This window comes from Haematobia irritans, chromosome 2, assembly GCF_050003625.1.
Source record: "Haematobia irritans isolate KBUSLIRL chromosome 2, ASM5000362v1, whole genome shotgun sequence".
Lineage (NCBI taxonomy): Eukaryota > Metazoa > Arthropoda > Insecta > Diptera > Muscidae > Haematobia > Haematobia irritans.
In genome coordinates this window covers 228777539-228804505 of record NC_134398.1, presented here as the reverse complement: position 1 = coordinate 228804505, position 26967 = coordinate 228777539, and the positions used below count along the sequence as shown (strand labels likewise).

The 26967-nt window shown below is 31.2% G+C and overlaps 1 protein-coding gene and 1 long non-coding RNA gene across 2 annotated transcripts; both read right to left on the bottom strand.

Moving 5' to 3' along the window:
• Nucleotides 1–2876: 2876 nt before the first annotated feature.
• Nucleotides 2877–26847, bottom strand: LOC142227272 (inactive hydroxysteroid dehydrogenase-like protein 1). Its single transcript, XM_075297712.1, has 5 exons — nt 26310–26847; nt 9128–9250; nt 3807–3917; nt 3304–3752; nt 2877–3199 (listed from the first exon to the last, which is right to left on the bottom strand). The coding sequence occupies exons 1-5, from the start codon at nt 26485–26487 to the stop codon at nt 3086–3088; spliced, it is 975 nt and encodes a 324-aa protein (XP_075153827.1). The 5' UTR covers nt 26488–26847; the 3' UTR covers nt 2877–3085.
• On the bottom strand, nt 6265–6944 carry LOC142225359 (uncharacterized). The gene is made up of 3 exons (XR_012719237.1): nt 6857–6944; nt 6608–6727; nt 6265–6511 (listed from the first exon to the last, which is right to left on the bottom strand). It is a non-coding gene; the product is annotated as an uncharacterized LOC142225359 (long non-coding RNA).
• Nucleotides 26848–26967: the final 120 nt, after the last annotated feature.

Below are 26967 nucleotides of genomic sequence, written 5' to 3'. Positions count from 1 at the left end.
AGTTTAGTGGTGGATCCATGTCTCATCAACAGTTATAAAACGACGCTTAAAATCCATTTTATTTCGCTTAAAACGATCCAAACAAGCTTGAGAAATGTTCATTCATTCGACTGTTAACAAATGCGGCACCCATCTTGCAGAAAGCTTTTTCATCTGTAGTTCTTTATGCAAAATTAAATGGACTTGATCATTTGAGATGCCCATGATATTAGCAATTTCACGCACTTTTATTCGTCTATTATTTAATACCATGTGATGCTCTTTGGCTACAATATCTGTTGTTGTTGCTGTTTTTGGACGTCCACTACGTGGTTCATCTTCAATGCTTGTACGACCACGTTTAAATTCAGCAACCCCATTTTTACCGTGGCATATGAAGGAGCACTTTCACCTAACACATTCACCATATCATTATGAATTTCTTGTCCCGATAAACCTTTTTTATGTAAATATTTAATGACAGGACGCATTTCTAATTTTTCCATTGTAAAAAAATTGCGGATGCGTCTGTTTTGAACACCTGTTACTATATGAAGGAGTTGCCAGATCGAAACAAAATTTAACATGTGTTCATAACAGAGATGGAAGTTTCCAAAACACTTAACCTTTTTCTTTTTATACCGCGCTTTTTGTGCTAGACTAAGAAGTATTTATGATAATGAGTCGATATGTACGAATTTTTGCATGGTTGTTGAGATGCGGCTCCGGGAGTAAAATATGACGATTGATTTATATGGGGGTGAAGTAGGCTTGGTTGTGCAAGTTTGTTAGAAGACGTATACTTACATCACGTGCCAAATTTCAACCCTATCAGATGAAATTTGCTCTTCCAGCAGGTTCCAGAAATCTTATCTGGGTATCGATTTATATATACCTACAAGTGGTCCAATATGACCCATTTGCAATACCATTCAGTATACATTAATAACAAAATTTCCCCTATTTTCAACTCAATAGCTTGTTTCGTTCCGAAGTCAGGGTGATTTCCATAGATGGACGAAAGGACGGACATCGTTAGATTGACTCACCACGATCCAGAAATATGTACCCTTTATGGAACCAATGTTTCGATGAGTTACAAATGGAATGACAATGTTAGTATACACCCATTCAATAGAAGAGGGTATAATTGTTTCGACCCACTCTCAAAAAGAAGTTTACTTGGATCCAAAGATTATGACCTTCTCTTAATGATTTTGGTATTGATTTCGAGGCAAAGATGCGACTTCTTTAAAATAAAGACATTTTAGTGACATATATGGCTTTAAATCTTAGATCAATAAAATTAAAATTAGGATGTTTATCGAAATTTAATACCCTTTTCGCGATATATGTTATTAATAAAGTTATTCACGAACAAACAAATGCCAGGGTAAAAAATCCAAATTATAACGGATACATAAGATTAAAAAAATGTTTTCTTTATTCAAAAAAACTCTAAACCAATGATGCTAAATCATTTCTAAATCAAAAATGTGTTTCTTTACTTTAAGGGAAATTTGCTTTAGTTCAAAGATATACGGTTTTAACCAAGGGACGCCAATTTTCAAAATTTGTGTTCTAAATTTTTAAATAAATGTAAATATAAAATATTTTTGAAACAAGGATTATAAACTTTATTTTAATTAAAATTTCATTATTTAATATTGTGCGCATCCCAAAATTTAGGTTGGGTAAAATATCACGTACATATTTTTCTCAGTGCATTAATTTCATCCGAAACAGCTGTCTTCCCAACCATTTTGGACAACATTTTCACGTTTCCATACACCATAAAAATAACCAGTAATGGTAGGCTAATAAGAAGAGCCATTATATCATTATGCTACATGTACTACGGTACACTATGTGTACTTCGTACAGAAAATCAGTCTAAATGCGCATCACAGATGATAAATGCATTTAAAAAGAAAACGACTGAACGAAAACAACAAAAACAAAATCGATAAATATTTTAATAGTTGTAATTTTATTTAAAAAAATATATATTTTTATTTTTATTTAAAAAAATTTAAAAATTTATTAAAAAATAAACATTTTCTGATTCAATCACGAAATTAATTGATCCAATTATTTTTTTAATGTAAATGTCTTCCATCACGAAAATGATAGTATCAATTATAGCTTTAAAAATTAATTGATTTCATTAGCAAATTTCAATTAACTCTTTAATTGATTCATTCAAAACTCAATTAATTTTTTAATAAAAAAGGGTAACTATTTTCAATTACTTTTTGAATTGACTTAGTGTTTTTGGTTTGATTAACAATTAATTGTTGGAAATAAATTTTTAATTAAAAATTAAAAAATGTCCATCACTTTTTTTAACCTGAATTCGTCTTCCGAGTTTGATTAAAAAGTTAATTATATCAATTAATTAAAAAAAAAATAATTTTCAATCATTACCATAATTATCTTAATGTTTTTATTTTGATTCAAAAGTGTATTAATTTAAAATTTTTCAACTTCAATCAACTTAATAATTGTAAATATTTTGGTGATATTTTTTCTGTATACGAGTACCTCACCGGAATCAATAAAAAACTCCTTAAAGGCAGTTCAACAACTTTTGGCTCATTTAAACATTATATTTGACTATGGGGTAGTAACCCCCCTCCTCCCACTAAACCACGTACACTAATTTGCCACCGTTCATAAATGATGCTGGTGGGCTGCGAAAAAAAAAGTATGCAATAGTTATGCCAACGATATCACAGAATATTCCCCCTACCCTGTGTATATACACGTTCTTCGTATCGGTACTATTCCATCAACATTACCAAGGTTCTTTTTTTTTGGCTGAGTATATAATTTACAGAATTTAATTGTAAAGAATTAATGTGCGTTATAGTTGGGTAACTTGAAATATCAGTAAATTTTTTTCAAACTTTAACAATTTTATTTAATTTTAACATTAATATACAGGTCTTCTTCGAACACAACAAAAATAGACTAGACACTTATATATTTCTAAAATATCTACAACTAAAATAGCTACAATACTTAAATGTAGTAACTTACAACTAATTACAATACTTGTAACAATCTCACAGAGAATCTTGGTTGTTTTTTGCCCAAAAGGTAATTACATGGCTTTGGATTTTCCTTGACTTTGCAAGTACTCTTGACGCATCTTTTTGCCCATTCGAAGGGCAATGCGAGTTCTCAGTCTTTCGGGTGATAATTTCATTAAGAAGTACTAAAGGTAAGGAAAGAGAGGTGGAAGGGGAGAGAGACATTATCAATTATACAGTAATTTTATAAATTTTTGTATTATAGGTGGTTTTGACTTTGTTTGTTTACCTGAAGCCCATGGGACCAGTAACCTGTTGTCTCACTGCTTTTGCCCAACGTAAACACACTTGAGCGTGTGTAGGCTTGTACCGATGGCACCATAAGACTGCCCCTCATTACTGTATCGGAATACTGATTCATTTTGGTTACCACAAATAAAGGCGTTACACACTGCACTTCCACATTATGTTCGGCCAGTTCTCGTTGTATGGCCAAACTAAAGGTGCGAGCAAAACGCTTACTGGCACTATAGACAGCCATATAGGGTGTTGCTTGCAACTCACTTCCTGATGAAATGTTAACAATAATGCCTTTGCCTTGTTTCTTCATTTGCGGTATGAGCATGTGGGACATCATGGTGATTGCTCCAGTATTTATATTGATGATATCCCATAGAACATCCTGGGGTACATTTTCCACAGAGTCAGGATAATCATACATTTTACCCACATTATTAACTATGGAGAGGATGTAATCAGATCGAATATTCAGTTAAGGCGTTGCATTCTTACCCAATATTCCAACTGGTATTCCTGACAATTCATTTTCAATGTGTCCATAGATTTCTTTGCCTTTGGAGAAATCTGCAGCAATCCATTTGGTTTTAACTTTGAATTCGGTTTCTGTAATAAAAATAGAAGCGTAGATTAAAAGCGCAGCAAGTTTGGTTTATTAAAAAACATATTCATCAGTTTAGAGGAACAGGCTTATATATCTATATTGCCTTTCAAAGAAATCCATACCGACTCTTACTCTCTGTTATCTAACTGTTAAAGCCTAATGGATCTAAATCATGGGTATTTCTCTATTGATTCTCTATTGATTAATTGCCTAATATCAAAGATATTCGGCTTTAGTAAAATTTATTTATATTTTATATTAATTAAAGGAAGTTTTTTTCTCAAACGCAAAAACGAAAAAATATTTTGTATTCAATCACGATTGATCCAATTAATGTTTAAATTGAAATTCCTTCAATTACAATCATCAACTTCAATCAAAATATTAATTGATCCAATTAAAATATTAATTTTTGCAATTAATTTTAGCCATTGATTTTTATTAAAAATTAGTTCAATCAATTATTTATGTATTTTTAGCTTTAATTAAATTAATTTTTTTAATTGGATTTTTTTTTTAAATTAAAGGTGAGTATTAAGTTCGAGTTTAGCCGCTAAAGTGAAAACTAAATCAGTAAAAAAGGCATAATATTAAACATATTTGTTGCAAATTTTATTATAACTTGATGGGAAATAGCCCAAAACAAATGTTCACAAAGTTTGTATTCCTTAGAATGAATTAATAAAGAAAAGTAATCTTGAAAAAATTACGATTTTAGCGGCTAAACTTGAGATACAAGTTTAACACAACATTTTTTTAGCGTAGAAAGAATATCCATATTTAGACTTTAATTCTGAATCATAGTTTGAGAGCCAGTTTGTTATGTCGCAAACAAAATGTCTCTCAAACTGCTCATATGTTTCGGTATAAAAATTATATGTTTGCAACTCACATTTTTAGCACATTGTTATACCCTACACCATAGGATGGGGGGTATATTAACTTTGTCCTTCCGTTTGTAACACATCGAAATATTGCTCTAAGACCCCATAAAGTATATATATTCTGGGTCGTGGTGAAATTCTGAGTCGATCTGAGCATGTCCGTCCGTCTGTTGAAATCACTCTAACTTTCGAACGAAACAAGCTATCGACTTGAAACTTGGCACAAGTAGTAGTTATTGATGTAGGTCGGATGGTATTGCAAATGGGCCATATCGGTCGACATTTACGTATAGCCCCCATATAAACATACCCCCAAAATTTGGCTTGCAGACCCTGTAAGAGAAGCAAATTTGATACATGGTGTTCGTATATGGTCTCTAATAACCATGCAAAAATTGGTCCACATCGGTCCGTAATTATATATAGCCCCCATATAAACCGATCCCCCGATTTGGCTTTCGGAGCCTCTAAGAGAAACAAATTTCATCCGTTCCGGCTGAAATTTGGTACATGGTGTTGGTATATGGTCTCTAACAACCATGCAAAAATTGGTCCACATCGGTCCATAATTATATATAGTCCCCATATAAACCGATCCCCATATTTGGCTTGCGGTGCCTCTAAGAGAAGCAAATTTCATCCGATCCGGCTGAAATTTGGTACATGGTGTTGGTATATGGTCTCTAACAACCATGCAAAAATTGGTCCATATCGGTCCTTATTATATATAGCCCCCATATAATCCGATCCCCAGATTTGACCTCCGGAGCCTCGTGGAAGAGCAAAATTCATCTGATTCGGTTGAAATTTGGTACGTGAATTTAGTACATGATATTTAACAACCATGCCAAAAGTGGTCCATATCAGTCCATAATCATATATAGCCCCCATATAAACCGATCCCGAGATTTGGTTTTGGAGCCACTTGGAGGAGCAAATTTCATCCGAGTCAGTTGAAAGTTGGTACATTGTGTTAGTATATGGCCGTTAACAACCATGCCTAACTAGGTCCATATCGGTCTATAGTTATATATAGCCCTCACACTGAAAGGAAAAAGTACGTCATGAGGATGAATCTTTACATCACGGTGACGAATTTTTCGTCAAAAATGAGCTAACGTAACATTTCATCCCATTGACGATTTTTTCGTCATAGCGATGAATTGAATTCATCCCTGTGATGAACTTATTTACATCCCATATACAACTATGTTACGTCCAGATGATGAATGTATTTCATCTATGTGATGATATTTTTCGTATCTGCGATTATTCTCTTTCATCCATGCGATGATGCAATTCTTCAAAAGTACGATTCTCGTTCGTCATCGCTACAAACGCCATCGTCATAGCAATGAACTCTTTCCCTAAATTTGACGTAAACCATTCATCAATATGATGTAATAGATTCATCAATTTAATGTAATCTATTCATCAATACGATGTAAACATCAAATTGATAAATTGATTATTAGAAATATTTTCTACTACACTTTTAATAAAGAACCATATTGTTTTTTTTATCTTAATTAAATTTAAATTTTATTTATTTGAAATATGTACAACTAACGAAGTAAAAACGTATACAAAATTGTCCATACACATCTACCAAAGCTGTTGATTTTGATAAATTGACCATCTAGACACACAAACATTCTGTTACCTTAATTAGTGTTTAGATCACCAAGGATGAAAAGTTTTATGGGTTCATCCTGTGGAGTAAAAAAATTATAAAGAAGAATTTAAAAATTGAAATTTTAAATTATTGTAAAATATATTCGATCTTTTTAGAACAAAATTTAACTCACCCTTTTTGTGCCCAACTGTTCCTTTTGTTTTGAATTGTTTGCTCATCCAATTCATCTTTATTCTTTAATTTCTTTATCCGTATTCGGTTTTCACAGAACGAAAAATGTTGCAGCATTTATCTGTAAATTTAGAAATACTTCCATAAACATATAAATGTTAAAAAACATAAATTGACCAAAAAATAAATAAAATCGTCATTTTGGTTAAATTTTTTTTCCATATATAACACTTTTTTTATTTTTACTCACATTTTTGTTTTTCTTTTCACTTTCACATCTTTAAGCATTAGCCCTTTATTTTCGGCACGCGCGACCACCTTTACACTTTGGACTAAACTCAACAACTGAGAGGAACCATTTGAAATGTTCTTACCGCACAGAAAAAAAAAACAATATTTCTACCACACACTACGTATGGATTGTTATTGCATTAGTATTTGAATACATGTCAACGGAGTAGATGAAACTTTTCGTCTATTTGATTACTATTTTCGTCAATTTTACGACTTTTATTGTTCCCATATGTCTTGGAAGACAATTTAAAAACAAACATGTGAACAAATGTTTGCTCAAATACTCGTTTGAGTTAAGTTAAATGTGGAGAGAGCATGAAATACCCAACAAAAATAACTTAGCTCTCATTAATAAAAGCTGTGTACAGTTATTTTAAAAACAAAACGTAGTAAGCGCATTTGGTTGTGTGTTTTTTTAGGTAGAGAAATAAACACACATCTACAGAACGTATGAATTTTATCATCACATTGAACACTGTTTCGTCACATTGACTATTGATTCGACTTTTAGTTGTTTCACTTTAGTACTAATGGAAAAATGTAAATTACAAACATCTATATACTATATACACCGTATATCGTTTTATGTTTTAGTTAGCATTGAGATTTTTTGATACACATTTCAGAGAAAAGCGTGTTTCATCAATTTGAAGATTCTTTCATCGCATTGACGAAAACCAGCATCCTTGATACATCATGAAAATAAAACACTTAAAACTTTTGTCCAACTTCTATTAATATGTGTAATTCATATATTGGGACTTCATATAAATGAAATTAATTTAAATCAAATGTTAATTTTGGTTAACTTTCGCTGAATCGGGAAGAAAATAATTTCGTCTCATAGACGAAACTAGATCATCAATGTGACGAACTATGAAAAGAACAAAAATTGACTTTGATGATTGATTTCGTCACGTGGACTACCGAAATACTCCCATGGACGAAACTTTTCATCGCATAGACGAAAACGCATTGATGAAACTCAATCGTCAATGTGACGAACGCTTTTTCTTTCGGTGCAGATAAATAGATCCCCAATCACACAAAAATTGGTCTATATCAAGTTCATAATTGTATATAGCCCACATATAAGCCACCCCCATATTTCAATTCTGGCTCTCTACGTACCGTGCAAAAGTCCATATCGATTCGTAATTATTTGTAGACTTACCTATACATACCTTTTCTGTCTAATATATACCACGTATGGACTAACTAACAATTTAGAAAACGATGTTAAGAAGTTTTAAAATTCCACAACCCAATTAATTCGATTGTGGATGACGGTCTTTCGTAGAAGTTTCTAGTCAATCCATGGTGGAGGATACATAAGATTCGGCCTGGCCGAACTTACGGCCGTTTATACTTGTTTTTAAGTGCAATCATATTATTTTTTAGTTTTATTAGTTAATTAAGACAATGATTGGAAATTTTTAATTAAAAAATGAATTGATACAATTAACTTTTTAATCAAACTCTAAGTCAGTTAAAAAAGTGATGGTTTTTTTTTAATTTTTAAATAAAAATTTATTTCAAGCAATCAATTTTTTAATCAAACTAAAAATACAAAGACAGATAAGAAACACAAATAGAAAAAGTTTCGTTATATTAACGAAATGTGTCATTAAAAGTGAGCCAATGAAACAAATTCGTTAATATAACGAAATTTTTCGTTATTATGACGTTTTTTTTCTTAATCAACGTAACATTTCGTACTATTAACGAATATTTTCATTGTATTAATTAAAATGTTTCGTTATATCAATGAAAAATTTTCGTTGGCTCAATTTTAATTAATTTTTGTGTGAAGTAACTGAAAAGAGTGAATTGTGTTTTTCAATTAACATCAATTAAATTTTTAATTGATTCAATTAAAAAATTAATTGAAATTTTCAAATCAATTAGCTTTTTAATCAAATATTTTTTATGCCCAATTAAAATGTGATTGACACTATAATTTTCCTAATTGAAGACATTTCAATGAAAATATTAATTGGTTCAATTAGTTTCGTAAATTGAATCAGAAAAAAAAATTGTGTGTGTATTTGAACAAATTAAACATTAAAAACTTAGAGTTTCATTTATTATCTGCCATTGCAGCTCAACAGCTGATGCCAGTGATGAGGAGTTTTGTATATATTCTGAATAAATGAGTACTAATAGGAAACAAGCCGACTATTTTCATTAACATAATCATTATTTCCTATGCTGGTTAGGAACTTACCAATTTCATTACAAACTTGTACTAATTTTTCTTTGGTACGTGAGATGAGCACTACATTAAGACCTTGTTTTGCCAACTCTTTGGAATATTCCTTGCCAATGCCATCAGTAGCTCCCGTAATAACTGTAATGAAAAACAAAACACAAACAAAAGCCAAAAGATTATAAAGAAGCCAAGGAAAAAAACAGATTTGGTTACAAAAATCACATTTGATTGTATGCCCGCAATAATCGTTAACATTAAATAGCCTAACCGTAGCGAGTAATATCCAAAGCGAAATGGAATGAAGTAATTAACACTTAAATGTTAATTAGCCAACTGCAACATACTTAACATTCGCATTATTTCGATTGTGTCGATGTTTTTTTTGTTTATGTTGAAGGTAAGGGTGGCGCAATATTGTCTTCTTGTATTCCTCTATCAAAAGTTTTGCTTGATAATGGGGTAAATGACATTTAGAAAAAATATTTCAGAAGCCAATGAAATAATGAGGTGATTTTACACATCGACAAGACATGGGCCAATATGTTTGAATCAAATTGTGAAAAAAATGGAAGCTCTAATATATAATGTACATATTTATAATAGAGTTTCCATTCCATAATGTACATAAATATAATATATGTGGATGTAAAAAACGTTTGCTCTTTTTGGATAACTTGCGTAAGAGTACCACCGTTTCAGAACCATTTAAACGCAATTCCACGGAATTTCGAGGTGATCGAAGAAACATGTTTCTAGTACTACAAACTACACCAAAAAAAAAGTAAACTGTTTTATAGGAAGAAAAAACTAACTCGTACGAAAATTGAACTAAATTTTGCTACACATTTTGATATTTCCCCAAAGCGTTGTTAAAACCAGGAAAATTTAATGCCTCGTTCTACTTTTGAACTACAGTTCACGAAATTGCACCCTCTAATAGAAGAAAATATTAACTAAAAGTTAAGAAGAATATTATTGGCGCCAAATCATTACCATTCTAACCATACAGTAGTTCATTCTTACTATTTTTGGGAATCGTGCGAAAATTTTCATTTGCTTTAGTTCATATTGAACTTATAACAGGTTGGCTGATAAGTCCCCGGTCTGACACATAGAAGGCGTCGCTAGTATTAAATGCATATTAAAATTTGACGTCTATAAGTCAATTAGTTTGTGAGATAGAGCGTCTTTTGTGAAGCAACTTTTGTTATTGTGAAAAAAATGGAAAAAAAGAAATTTCGTGTTTTGATAAAATACTGTTTTCTGAAGGGGAAAAATACGGTGGAAACAAAAACTTGACTTGACAATGAGTTTCCGGACTCTGCCCCAGGGAAATCAACAATAATTGATTGGTATGCAAAATTCAAGCGTAGTGAAATGAGCACGGAGGACGGTGAACCCAGTGGACGCCCGAAAGAGGTGGTTACCGACGAAAACATAAAAAAAATCCACAAAATGATTTTGAATGACCGTAAACTGAAGTTGATCGAGGTAGAAGAGGCTTTAAAGATATCAAAGGAACGTGTTGGTCATATCATTCATCAATATTTGGATATGCGGAAGCTCTGTGCAAAATGGATGCCGTGCGAGCTCACATTTGACCAAAAACAACAACGTGTTGATGATTGTGAGCGGTGTTTGCAGCATTTAACTCGTAATACATCCGAGTTTTTCCGTCGATATGTGACAATGGATGAAACATGGCTCCATCACTACACTCCTGAGTCCAATCGACAGTCGGCTGAGTGGACAGCAACCGTTGAACCGTCTCCGAAGCTTGGAAAGACTCAAAAGTCCGCTGACAAAGTAATGGCCTCTATTTTTGGGATGCACATGGAATAATTTTTATCGATTATCTTGAGAAGGGAAAACCCATCAACAGTGACTATTATATGGCATTATTGGAGCGTTTGAAGGTCGAAATCGCGGCAAAACGGCCCCATATGAAGAAGAAAAAAGTGTTGTTCCACCAAGACAACGCACCGTGCCACAAATCATTGAGAACGATGGCAAAAATTCATGAATTGGGCTTCGAATTGCTCCCCCACCCACCGTATTCTCCAGATCTGGCCCCAGCGACTTTTTTTGTTCTCAGACCTCGAAAGGATGCTCGCAGGGAAAAAATTTGGCTGCAATGAAGAGGTGATCGCCGAAACAGACGTCTATTTTGAGGCAAAACCGAAGGAGTACTACCAAAATGGTATCAAAAAATTGGAAGGTCGTTATAATCGTTGTATCGCTCTTGAAGGGAACTATGTTGAATAATAAAAACGAATTTTGACAAAAAAAATGTGTTTTTCTTTGTTAAACCGGGGACTTATCAGCCAACCTGTTATATGTATGTTTTAACATATTAAAATTCCTACCGAAATATATGCAAAAATGTAATAATTTCCCAAAGATGAAACAAATATTGATAAACTTGAGGCTTATTGCACCAATCATATGTAATAAATCAAAATTTTGAATAAAAAAAAAATTTAAATACTAAATTGTGCTTAAAACCAGACCTATTGAAAAAATTCAATCAACCGTTATGAAAATGCTGAGTAAGTTTCCAGTATTTCAACAAACATTTGATGGAGCATGGATACAAACAAAATCGTATGGGATATATGAGTATGCATTTGTTTTGGATTCATATGTTGGACAAAGACTAAAAAAAAAACATTAATAAATGGTCTTGCATGATCAACAACAAACCACTAACCGGCTTTTTACGCTTCGATTAATGGTAGCCGTCCATTGAATTTTGCGATGTAAATTGTGCGTTTTACCATCGTTACTCTTTACTTTTTATTTTCTTCATTATCATTTCGTTGCTTTTTTGATTTATAATTTTCATTTTATTTCTGTTGCTATTTTTTGTATTTAATTTATAATAATTTTTATGATGGTTACAATGACTTAGTAACCGTGCTTTATGGCAAGTATGTCGTTTATGCTTTGTCACGCTGAAGCTCTCAAACGACCTTGCATTGTTTTATTCTTTTTTCCAACTACCTTTTTTACTTCAAATGTCATTATTCTCTGTGGCACAAAGTATTTGTTCGACGTTACTTCTTTAGTGTTTCGTCTACTTAAAGTGCGTGTAATTGTTTTATTCTAAGAGTTAATGTTTCGAGTGTGGATATTAAAAAAAAAAAAAAAAATAAATAAATAAACAAATTTTCATGCCATCTGAAGTGGAAAAGTCAAGTTCAAGATCATTTGCACCATGATGACACCCGGTGTCAATGCATAGTTTCATCAAGTACAACTGGAATAATATGTACAAATGTTTATATGGATGGATGTATTTATCATTGGGTCGATGCACATTGCTTGGGGGACTGGGTCGATTCTAGGGAAAATCTGGTTTGGTTAGTTTATATCTGCTCTGAAAAAAATATTGTCTCAAGCACCAAGATTTCATGCCCTTAAAATAAGAATGACGTTTTGGAAAGCATAGAAGACGCATTTCTCCGATACAAGATTTTTTTGAATAAAAGTTAACAAACTCCTTTTTTAAGCTGAAATCAAATCATTAACAAAGAGATTGAAAAAGAAACAAATTATAAAAAAAAAGATTTTTTTTGGAAAGCATAGAAGACGCATTTCTCTGATACAAGATTTTTTTGAATAAAAGTTAACAAACTCTTTTTAAAGCTGAAATCAAATCATTAACAAAGAGATTGAAAAAGAAACAAATTATAAAAAAAACAATCTTTTTTTATAATTTGTATATATTTATATGTATTTTCTAATCACATATTGATACCAGTTTCTTAATTATTTATTGGATATTTCATCAGATCGAAAGATACACTTATATGTGCATTCGAATGAATTCATAACAAAATTTATTACGCTTCATAGTGGACAATGAACCCCATGAAAAACTCCCACGCTGTTTCCATTTATATGCGTTCAATTTGATATTCTTATGTAGTTTTGCATAAGTGTGACCAAAATTTCATTTTATGTCTCATGTAAATCCTCTTTTGATTAATGAAACTAGAAATTTTGGAAAATATTTATTAATTTAATTGCCAAGCAATTAATTTATTCATCATTCCATATGAGGTGTATTAATTTCCAAAAAAAAAATATATATGCGTAGTTTCTTTATGAATCAAAACTATCTCTACTACAATGTGAACTGCTCTATTCGACTGGAAGAAATATCATAGACTATTGGAAAGGCATTTGTGAATTTTGGTCTAATGACAGACAAAATGAATAGTCATTTAAACATCGATATACCCTCAAGTAGATGAGGATATCCTTTTTATGCACTGAAAAAAAGCATGCCCGGTTCCAAAGATTTTGTCTTTGCTTTAACAATTTTGCTATTGATTCTGAGCCAAAGAAGCGGAGAATACAAGTAAGGATACTTTTAAGAAACAATTCTCTTTTAAATTTGGGTTTTGTGTACTTGCTTCTAGGAAGCAAATTTTAATTTTTCGTTTTTTCAGCTTTCTTTCTTCATAAGCCTTCAATGTCCCTTAAAAACGAGTTAACGACAACTTTAGTTTACAAATTCAGACTCTACTTCCAGTAGAATTTTTGCTATGTTTCAAGTAAACAACGTCCGTAAAATAAAGTGTTGAAAAAGATTCCTATATTTGAACGATTTTTTGCTTAGTAGTTAAGATGCAAAAAGACAACAAATTTAAAGACAATTTCATTAATTTTAAAGAATTTTTCTGAATTATTAAAGTCAAGTTGACCTTAGCACAAAATTTTTTTCTTTCATGTTACGATACCCATTTTAAAGTCAAATCACTTAACATAATTATAAGAACAATACGACTTCATTGAAAAGTTTATCGACTTTTGGACAAGGAAAAAAGCTTTATATTAGAGAAATGCGTCTTCTATGCTAAGCAAAATTTGCATTCGTATTTTAAAGACATGAAATCATTGACCTCACGACAATATTTTTTTCAGTGCGGTCAGTTTCTCATCCTCCGATTACACTGCTTAACCCTTTAATGCACAAGGTCACCGATTCCTACGAAAAAAATATATAATATGCAAAATGGTAAATAAATAATATCTACACACAAAAAAATTTCATGAACATTTTTCCAATTAAAATTTTAATTGAGTTTTAAAAAATATTCAATTAAAAATGTAATCGATTCAACAAATTTTTTAATTGAAACAAAAATCAATCACAAAAATAATAGTATCAATTAATTTTTTAATTGGATCAATTAACTTTTTAATTGACCTTCAATTAATTTTTTTAATTGATACTACCATTTCTGTGATTGAAGACATTTCAATTAAAAATTAATTGGATCAATTAATTTCGTGATTGAATCAGAATTTTTTTTTGTGTGTACATACCACATTTTTTTCAAAAAAAGAAAATGTGTGTTTTTTTTTAAGAAATAGTGGCTTTATCTTAAAAAAACAGGGTGCCAATTAAACTATGTCTTTATTAACAAATAAATAATTTGATTTTACTACAGAATAGAGTTATGTTTACACTACACATCTTTTTTACCAACATTCCTTTCATCTATAGAAAAACATATTTTTATATAATGTATTAACCCTAGGATAGGCGATAAGCTTTCGATCACTAAACGCTCAAAGTCAAATTTGGTCTGGCCAGACCAAGTAGTCTATCCTATGGTTAAATACAACAAGCTTGATTTCATAGAATTCGGTCAAAATTTCAAGACATACGAATTTTTTTCTGGTTGTATCTTAAAAGATACAGGGCGTATTTAAGGGTTAACAAGGAGGCTATGCTCCGTCCAGAATATAAGTTATTCCGGACGGAATGTCTGTGTTTGTAAAAAAATCTTACAGTGTGGCCAATAGATACGAATTGTCGGCGATGACTAAATAATCGAAAAATGTGTTATCGATTCCATAAACAAGCAGCAATATCGATTATGTCTTCGAGCATAACTTATAGTGTAGCCAAATATTTAGGGTATTTGTGACACGAACACTGTCATCCGGATAAACTTCTGGACGGCGCATTACATGCGTCAGCTGTTTTATCGACACGATTTTTTTATGGAAAACGCAAAATACGCGACGGCTAGCGACATCTCATGTGTTGTCAATGCACTCCGAAATATTGAAAAGTTAAAAGTTCGTCAACTTCATGTATCATTTGCATCCATGTAACTCAAACAATAGTATTCCCCCATTTGAACTTTTTTGATAATAGCGTATGGCTATGGTCACACTAGGTAAATATTTGACCAAAATGAGTGTCTAACATTTTTCCAGAACCATTTTGCAAATATCTGAATATGGTTTTCGGGAAATAACCCTACCATGATGTTATATATCCAATATGAGCTCAAAATATTAGCTGGTTTCGCTGTGGCGACGGATTCTTTTTCGATTTCTGTAAAATATTTGCCCAGTGTGACCATAGCATATAACGTATGACCGGATGGTATGTAATTCCCCCTTTAGTGTTTTGGCGAAAAACCCAAACATCGCACCCAACTATAGCCACAAATCCAGGATACACAGAAAAATGTGCAACTCATCCACGCGCATAGAAGGAAACATGGAATACTTTTTGCCGCGAAAATATTGTTTTCTTGCCAAACATAAAATGGTTGTCGAAAACAGATATATAACGAAGATTATGATGAAAATTACATGGTTACGAGTGGGTAATTTGTAAAAGCATCACTTGTAATCGATAGTGGAGCATACACTCAAAAAATGAGGCGCTAATACCAACTTATCTTTATTTTAGTTCATGAAAATTAGTTGATTTTGTCCAATGTGAGCAAATGTTTCTTATTTCAATAATATTTCCTTATTTTAATCATGTGAAACAGAAAAAAAGTTGTCTACAAATATAGTATACAATTTTACTAAAAAATTAAATAGTTGATATTTTTCTAAAATGAGAGAAGTTTGCTTAAATTGTGTTCATAAGTCTCTCAAATGAGTAAATGTTACTAGAATTGTACTTGTCTTGAACTTCGTATAGCGCTAAAAACATTTTACCAATTTTTAAACACAATTTTTTTGAACAACAAAAAAATTTATTATTTTAAATAAATTTTCTTCAATGTGACAAAAAGTATTAACTTAACATGTAACATGTTGCTATTCGAGAACATTTTTTGACTTCAATTTTCCAAAATAAACCTACATTTTCTTTTATGGTGGGTTCACTTTTTTTGAGTGTATAGAATAATCCATCAATATTTTAAAAATTCTACTAATCTTACGACCCATAAAAATATTTTTCGATTTTGGCAAAAATGTGGACAATTTTAGCCCATTGTGAATTTGATAATATTTTGAATGGGATTCGAATTGATTTTATATGCTAATATTTCTTTCTTTTTCGTTCATTTCGTGTCATGAAATATCACCAAAATAAATGTTGCTAAAGTCCATTTGAAATATCGAAACATGCTTCATAGGTGTTGAGCATTTTTCTCTAAGCATTTAGTTTTGAAATCACTGAAATAGGTGAACATATAAAGTAAAGCGAAACGTCTTAATACGGGCGGTATTATTGTGGTATGATGAGAGTGTGGCGACACTATTCCAAATCCTACTTTAAATTTTTGTTTTAAGTAATCCAGTAGTCATAGATTTATTTTCATACATATTTTTATTTTGATTTCTACATTGGTGGTCATGAGCAAAACTATTTCAATTTGTAAAAAACGCCACAAGATTTTTTCTTAAGGTAAAATATTTATCGTCCCATCCATGTATGTTTATTTAAATCGGAATTTCTTCCATTATGGTCTTATTGCGAATGGACTTTATTTTAGTTCTTGGAATTATTTTGTTTGTACACGGACGAAAAAGACTGGTTTTCATATGTTTGGGACATTTATATTAATATGTTAGAACATATTATGTTTGGGATATAAAATGTTTGTAAATATAATATGCTTAGATGCAAACATATATTAATTTAGAAATAGCCTATAAACATATATGTGTTTAGAAAGAGAGACCTAGAGAGTATGCTGCAAGTAAAATAATGGAAGTAACCAATTGGCGCCTTAAAAATATATCCACACAAAGAAAGTTTCATTAAATTTTTTTTTCTACCACTGCACAGTGGTCGATCCCTTTGGCTAAAAATAAAAAATCAAAGTTAGAAATTTGTCAAAAAGTGTAACATCACTGTTTCTTTAGCAAACAAGGTTTTACAATGTGTATTTGTTTTTGTTTTATTCCATCTGTACTCTTTAAGAACGGCTTCAAAAAGAGAGCAAGTAAGCAGTTGGTTTTTGAAGTGTGAAAAAGTACACGGATGAAAAAGACTGTTTTTCATATGTTTGGCTATAAACATTATAGGTTTGGAACACAAATTTTTAAACACAATATTTTTGAGTGCAAGCATATAATGTTCATAAACTAGCATAACATGTTTGGGACATATATGTTAATATGTTAGAACATATTATGTTTGGGACATAAAATGTTTGTAAATATAATATGCTTGGATGCAAACATATATTAATTTAGAAATAGCCTATAAACATATATGTGTTTAGTAGCTTGGAACGCTATTTAATAGGGAGCGATATTGAATTAAGTTGGTGGTTGTTGCTTGTTATTACAAAATTAACATTTTATTTTTCCTTGGGCAATTGATCAGCTACTTCTTTGATCCTTACAAACTGTGTGGTCCGCTGTTCGAATCCCCGGCAAAAGGTAAAATTAAAATAAAATAAAAATAATAAAATTGAATAATTTCTTCTACAATGTTTGTATTACAGAAAAAGGTGCTAAGAACTAAAAAATCTCGTGGAAGTGAGAAAGATGTGGGGGAATATACAATTGGGCAGAAACAAAATTTTGAGCATTCAGGTCGAAAACCTTTGTTGTTAGCACCTATATTACCTGTTTATTTTCATAATTCATTATGATTGTAAATATATAAATAAATAAATAAAATTTTGAGCACAATATTGTTTGGGAGAATTTTTTAAGCATATAATATTTTTGGGTGCAAAATGCTTCCAAACATATTATATGTTCACATAATAACATATTGTTTTTTGGAAGACAACATTATTGAATTTGGATGCAAAAATACAAAATGTTTGGAACTTAGACTACCCAAACATATATTGTTTAGACCAATATGCATAATGCAAACATATTATATATTGGAAGAGATCAAACATATAAATGTTTGGGCAATACCCAAAAATGTATATGCTGGAAGCAAAATATGTTTGGGAGTATATGTTACAGAAGCGATTTTTTGTGAGGGTGTATAAAATTAAGTGCACTTTTAAATAAATGAAATAAAACAAAGGAAAAACAATTATATCGAAATAAATTGAAATGAATTAAATGAATTATTTTAAAATATTTAACTATATTTTAAAATAAAAAAAGTGTGTAAAAATTGTTTTAAATTTCTTATAAAATAAATTTTTCTCAGTCTCATTGTTTCGTGTTCGTTCGTTCTTTTATGTTAATTTTATGTAGAGTTTTAGTTGTGTTCCCCCTGAAGTCTCCAATGGGATTTTTTGTGGTTTATTAGTTAATATTTCAAGATTCTAAATTGATGAAAATCAGCAGCTTTCTTTTGCCCCCCTTTGTGTTATCTCCCTAATACCGAAGTGGTCTTGTTTTTTATATCCAAATATGAATTTTTGTGTGGTGTTTGTTAACACTAGTTTACACTGAAAATTTACATTTGATGACTTTTCTTATGTATTTTGATCTGCTGAATTGGAAAATTTTTTATGAGACCGTTTTTGAGATATTCCGTTATTTTTAGTTTTTCTGACTTTTTCCACTAAACAAATTATACCTCGAGTTAGATATGTCCGATTATATCGTTGTTTGTACTTGAATGCAAGTTATTGATATGACGAACAAACGTGTATAATTGGATCTGTGATAAGTTAATTGGTTCAAAATATATCGATGAAAATAAGACGAATATTCAAAACAATCTTGTTTTACAATTTCATTAAAATCGGATAAAAACTACTGCGCTTGGAGTAAAATCGGGAGATCGGTCTATACATGGGCTATACCAAAACATGGGCTGATTCACCTAATTTCCGTGACATCTATTTGTGATCTTAAAATAATTCTAGATTTTATATTTTAGGCAAATCGGATAGAAAGTACGTTTTCTAGAAGCCCAAAAAATAAAATCGGAAGATCGGTATATATGGGGGCTATACTAACACATGAATCTATAACCATAATTTTCTTCACACCTATTTGTGGTCCTAAAATACCTCTGTATTTGAAGTTTAAGGCAAATCGGATAGAAAATACAGTTTCTAGAAGCCCAAGAAATAAAATCGGGATATCGGTTCTATATGGGGGCTATATAAATACATGGAACGATAGACACTCCTAAAATACCTCTAGATTTACATATTCAGGAAAATTGGATATAAACTATGGTTCCTAGAAGCCCAAGAAGTAAATTTGGAAGATCGGTCTATATGGGGGCTATACCAAAACACGGACCGCTACACACCATTTTCAGCACACCTACTTTTGGTCCTAAAATACCTTTAGATTTCAATATTCAGCCAAATCGGATAGAAAATGCAGTTTCTAGAAGCCCAAGAAGTAAAATCGGGATATGGGTCTATATGAGGGGCTATACCAAACCGTCATCAATCAATCCCATTTTATCATTAAATAGTCCTGACATAATTATAAAGCCGTGACCGAAGTTTCACGATGATACCTATACTGGAGGTTTTTTTGGCCACTAACTCCATATAGCACTGTGACCACTGTGTACTGTGTGCCCTAAGGTGAAACATAATATGTTTGAAAAATACAAACAATATTTTGTTGGGACCAATCATGAAATGTTTTTTTTTGAGGGTGTAGAAAATTTCCTTTACTCTAATAATTTTTTGCGTACGTTAGTTAAATTACCCAGCAAAAAAAGTGTCGCCAAAAAAGTAATGAAAATGTTCTTTTTGGATCCGGAAGTGGTGCAAAATTGACGCAGAAGCGATGAATTTAACATGGGCTTGTCATAGGACGAAAGTCCTCCATTTCAACAGCCGTTGCACTGAATTTGCATCACTTCTTTTGGTGTGATCCGAATTCAATGTTTTGGATGTAAATTAAAAAATTCTGTGATATTTTGTCAAATAAATAATTTTTATAATTTTTAATGGATTCTAACGCTTGTCGGAAACGTTTGACCTCAAATATTTTCAAAAATTCACAATTTTTTAAGATTGGATTTAGCATTTTTTTCGACAAAATTTAAATGATTTGTATCATTTTATGAATTCTTACTCTATTTTTAACATATTTGAAACAAAAAAAGTTAAAATTACCCATTAAAAGTATAAAAACCCAAGTTATAAAAAATTGAATTAAAAGAACTTCATGGGTAGTTAAAATAAAGAACATCTTGGGAGTGCATCTTCTGGAAGTGTTTTTAAAGTTGTTCCTTTGGAAGAACTTCCAAATTTTTTTGCAGGGTAATTAAAAAACGTGAAAAAATTATACACAAATAAGACATACAGATTTACTAAATTCATACTTCTCCCAAAATAGTTCATTATTTCTTTAAATTTATAAATTTTACTACAAATACGCCCATCTTGAACTTCGTATGGCACTAAACACATTTTTGCAATTTTGAACTCCAAGTTTTCCTTCAAATTACAAAATTTTCTTTAACAAGTGAAACAAAATTAATAATGTCAAATAAATTTTCTTGAAAATATTTGTTGATTTTTGTGATATTGGCGTGATGTCAGGGTTTGTAATACTATTTACCCCCATTTTCATAAAGCTCCGTTAGTGTTCCGTTAACTAACCAACTTTTAAACCATATTATGAACGAAGCTGTCATCTTGCATATATATTCCATATGCTAGTTAGGAACTTAACTGACGAAAAATTTTCAGTTAAAGTTAACTGGAGAGAAGATATTTGCAATTTACTTTATACATGAAAATGGCCGTTAGTTGAAATTTTCTAAAAATAATCTAAATTTTCTAAATTAACCAACATTTTTCTTCCTCGTGGGTTCACTGTTTTTTCAGTGCATGTGGTATTAAAGTCTTTTCAATATGTGTTAACCATAATTTAATTTTCAGAACACAGACTCGATTTCAAGTACATATTATGATATGTTGGGAGCCACCGTGATGCAATGGTTAGCATGCCCGCCTTGCATACACAAGATCGTGGGTTTGATTCCCACTTCGACCGAACACCAAAAAGTTTTTCAGCGGTGGATTATCCCACCTCAGTAATGCTGGTGACATTTCCGAGGGTTTCAAAGCTTCTCTAAGTGGTTTCACTGCAATGTGGAACGCCGTTCGGACTCGGCTATAAAAAGGAGGTCCCTTGTCATTGAGCTTAACATGGAATCGGGCAGCACTCAGTGATAAGAGAGAAGTTCACCAATGTGGTATCACAATGGACTGAATAGTCTAAGTGAGCCTGATACATCGGGCTGCCATCTAACCTAACCTAATATGATATGTTTCAATTAAGAATTTTCCTTAAAATAAAATTTCCAAAGACCTATCCCATTATTAGGACAAATTATCATCAGTTTTAGTAAAGGAAAAATTCCTTGTATAATGTGAAAAAAAAAACTCGAATTCGTATTTTAAGGACAAGAAATCTTGGTGCTCAAGGTAATATATTTTTCAGAGAATTTCAGAAAATCCAATCCAATTCTCGTTTTTGGAAAGAATTGCGTAGCGAAATCAAAGATTATTTCGATGCTGTTCACTTTTATTCTTCCCCTTATTTATTTTGCAAACTATTCTGTTTCTTTCCACTAATGAATATGTGCATATTTAAATTAGGAATATTTTATTTCCATGCAAATGCCATATTTTTGACTATCTTCTAATAAGAAATTATCATTATTCGTTAAAGAAACATATGTCATAAATTTAACAAAATAATATTAAATTTTATCAACATAGCCCCACGCAAGAGATTGAAAAGAAAGCAAATATATTTTGAATGAAAAATAGAGTGAAGAAGTTGTCTAACAAGTATATACAGTTTAAAAATTTATTCTAAATCGTGTGCGTGGATAAAACCATGTTTATTTATGCACATATCAGTTGAGAAATTTAACTTAAATATACCCTCTACACAAGGGCCTAAAACCAGTAATGTAGTTTTTTTAAGTAGTAAATAAATTAATTTGCTTTATTAGCATTCTTTTCATGTTTTATTAAAGACTAAAGACAAACAATTAAAGAAAATGTTCTTTTTGGGATCTAGAGATGGTGCAATATATAATATCAATCACAGAATTAATTACAAATAAAAATTATAACTGATTTAAAATTTAATTTGTTGATTAAATTGGATCTTTCTATTATTTTTTTGTTCAATTAAATATTCAATTGGGTCGCAACACTCAATTTAGTATATTTTTTTGAGACCATCAATTATTTGTTGTATTATAATCCATTTATTTATAAATTTCAACTCTGATGAAATTTGCTCCTCCAAGATGCTCCAAAACCAAATCTAGGGATCGGTTTATATGGGGGCTATATATGCTTATGGACTGATATGGACCACTTTTGGCATGGTTGCTAAATATCATATACTACCACCACGTACGGAAATTCAACCAGATCGGATGAATTTTGCTTCTCCAAAAGGCACAGGAGATCAAATCTGGGGATCGGTTTATATGGGGCTATATATAATTATGGACTGATATGAACCAATTCCTGCATGGTTGGTGGATACCATATACAACATCACGTACCAAGTTTCAACCGTATAGGATGAATTTTGTGCTTCCAAGGGGCTCCGGAGGTGAAATTTGGGGATCGGTTTATATGGGGCCTATATATAATTATTGACCGATTTAGACCAATTTTTGAATGGGTGTTTGAGGCCATATATTAACACCACGTACCAAATATCAACTGAATCAGATGAATTTTGGTCTTCCAAGAGGTTGCGGTTTATATAGGGGCTATATATAATTATGGACCGATGTCGACCAATTTTTGCATGGTTGTTAGAGACTATATACTAACACCATGTACCAAATTTCAGCCGGATCGGATGAAATTTGCCTCTCTTAGAGGCTCCGCAAGCCAAAATCTGGGGATCGGTTTATATGGGGGCTATATATAATTATGGACCGATGTGGACCAATTTTTGCATGGTTGTTAGAGACCATATACTAACACCATGTACCAAATTTCAGCCGGATCGGATGAAATTTGCTTCTGTTAGAGGTTCCCCAAGCCAAATTTGGGGGTCCGTTTATATGGGGGTTATACGTAAAAGTGGACCGATATGGCCCATTTGCAACACCATCCGACCTACATCAATAACAACTACTTGTGCCAAGCTTCAAGTCGATAGCTTGTTTCGTTCGGAAGTTACCGTGATTTCAACAGACGGACGGTTGGACATACTCAGATCGACTCAGAATTTCACCACGACCCAGAATATATATACTTTATGGGGTCTTAGAGCAATATTTCGATGTGTTACAAACGGAATGACAAAGTTAATATACTCCCATCCTATGGTAGTGGGTATAAAAACAATGTTTTCTGGCTAATTGCTTTTCCCTCGCATCTTTTTCACTTCCACGAGGTTTTCTAGTTCTTAGCAACTTTTTCCGTAATACAAACAATGTAGGAGAAATTATTTGATAATTTTTTAAAATTTTACTTTTCGCCTGGATGGAGAATCGAACCGTGGACCATGCAATTTGTAAGCCAACACACTGTCCACTGAGCTATGTTGCTGTTATTGTCATCAATAGACAATAATCCATATAAGTTATATTTATATAGCATAGCATGCGGCGCCCACGAGCCGATTAAACAAACTTTATTTAACAGAAACATACATTTAGTGGGCACCGTGGAGCAGTGGTAGCTACGTCCGCCTTGCATGCCAAGGGTCGTGGGTTCGATCCCTGCTTCGACCGAACACCAAAAAGTTTTGTTTTTACATATATTCCAGATATGTTCGGAAGATTTCCAAAAAAAATCAACATTACATATTACTATATGAAATTTTTACTATGAACTGTAAAATGTGTCTTATTAAAGACTTAAAGTCAAAAAAGAACAGTGCTTGCTATAAACGAAATGGACTGTGTTGTTGGTTCAAAAATATTTTTTTATTGAAAAAATAACAATTTTGTAACACACGAATTTTTTTGGTGATAAAAGTTTAAAATTTTCGAAGCAATTCAAAAAACTCTAACAAAAGATATGGCCCATTTGCAACACCATCCGACCTACATCAATAACAACTACTTGTGCCAAGCTTCAAGTCGATAGCTTGTTTCGTTCGGAAGTTACCGTGATGAACTTTATTTAACAGAAACATACATTTAGTGGGCACCGTGGAGCAGTGGTAGCTACGTCCGCCTTGCATGCCAAGGGTCGTGGGTTCGATCCCTGCTTCGACCGAACACCAAATAGTTTTGTTTTTACATATATTCCAGATATGTTCGGAAGATTTCCAAAAAAAATCAACATTACATATTACTATATGAAATTTTTACTATGAACTGTAAAATGTGTCTTATTAAAGACTTAAAGTCAAAAAAGAACAGTGCTTGCTATAAACGAAATGGACTGTGTTGTTTGTTCAAAAATATTTTTTTTTATTGAAAAAATAACAATTTTGTAACACACGAATTTTTTTGGCGATAAAAGTTTAAAATTTTCGAAGCAATTCAAAAAACTCTAACAAAAGAAATACGTTTCCGGTACACGTTTTCCAAGTGTTTTTTCTTTGCGTGTAGCAATTGATACAAAGATATACGGCTACGTCAGCCGGTTTATACATATATGTATATACATATTTAATAGTTTTAAAGGATTTATGCATATTATTTTAAAATAATATTTATTTTTTATTAAATTATAAGTATATTTTTATTTAACTAAACTGGGGATTGGGATTATTGATATTTTAATTAAAAACGTATAATTCTTAAACGTATTAATTTCTTAACTAACATCAACTTCAATTTGATTAAAAAGATAAAAAATAAAATTGTAGCACTTAATTTTTTATTGATTATCTTTTTAACTTATTTCAATTTTTTAATTGACACTATATAGGTAATATCATCTATTTATGCACGTCTCTCAAATATATATTTTTAGAAAGGTCGAGAGTTTTATTGCATTCCAGTTAATTAATTTCCCTGTGGACGAACATTGGAGATATGTATATCAAAATAATGGATAAAACTTGAATAAATTACAACTCACAACAAGCAACAGCATCTGTTTATTTCTTTTATGTCAAACAAAAATAAAATAATTAACAGTATAAAGGTAAAGTATTAAATTTATTAAGAAAAAAAGTACTAGAGCGTGTCCTAAATGTAAAGAAAAATATTTTTAAAGCAAAGATTATGTACTTTTCTTAAAATTTCTTTATTATAAAGAAATTTTTTCCTAATTTAATTTAAGTTATACAATAATAAAAAAAATTCTTTTAATTAAAAGAAATATTATGAACTTTGCCTTAAAAGTTTTATTACAATACAAATCTTTGCGTCTATCCGTTAGAATGGTGTGCTGTCTGAAGTAAGGCAGAATGTATTCCAGGAAAAAGGTTTGAGACTCATTTTGGGCTAAGAGTTTTGAGAATTTTAAATATTTAGTTTAAAGTTTTTTTAATTAAGAAAACATTTGTTACTTAAAAGTATATGATATAATTTATATGATATATATCCATTTAATTTGAGTTATAAACTGACGTTTATTGCAACAAAAATATTTTATTTCAGTTTATTTTTAAAATTAATTTTTTTCAGGCCAATGATTTTTTTTATTTTATTTCAAGTATATCTCCAAAATTCTATGATAATCTAAAAAAAAAGTAATACAATTCACTTAAATTTACACTCGAGGTAGTTCATTCTTCCCATAAAACACTACACTTTTTCTGTGTGGAATTATTATTTGTTTTATATTTTATTTTTCCCTTTTCGACAAAAAAAAAAAAAAAAAAAAACATTTTTGTTAAATTTAGAATTCTTTTTAATACTAATGTGTCGCATTTTCTTTTCATTTCTCACGAAGTCAATTACTAATAAAATTGAAGACGACAAAAAGAAGGCTTTAAATTAAAAAATGTATTTTTTTGTTAACTTTAAATACCTCGATCAATCAAATGCATATAATAAATTTTAAATTTCTGAAAATAGTCATGTCTCATACAGGTTTTAATTTTTTAATATTTCACTTATCTCACATACCTGCCCATTTTCCATATTTATCCACTAAAGTATGCGGCAGTTGAGGTTGGAAATATGGTTGCAACACCGCCTTAAGTATGGACACCACGGATATGAAATTGTCGTAAATGAATAAAGCAAGAGACACAATTCCCGCCAAATATATCACAATGGATATTAATTCAATTAGACCGAACATATTGATGGTTTAATGGTCACTAAGCAATATTTATTCAATCAGCCTTCAATTTTCGACAAAAGATTCAAATACTTATGAAATATGTTTCGATTATAGTTTCATTTAAAAATAAGCTGTTATTATCACTCGTTTCAAAAACAATGCATGGGGCACCTTTAGTGTTATCAGAATATTATTAATAAATGATTGTAGAATTTAGTTTTTGCCTTTTTTTTAATAGCTGTATTCAAATATTTTCTTATCTTGCACTTTTGTTAATCACTTCCCCGATTACAGTTTGTTTTACAAAAGAAACACCAACGAAAAATCGCGGCAACCTTGTTGCGAACCACTCATGGGCCTTTTTGAAATCACACTGATACGCTCGTAATCACTGATCGTTTTAGTTATATAGTTGCAAACATGCTTCTTCAATGGTGGGTACTTGTCGTGATTGCTCGTAAAAACAAGCCGATGTTGGTGATGGGAATCTGGCTTGCT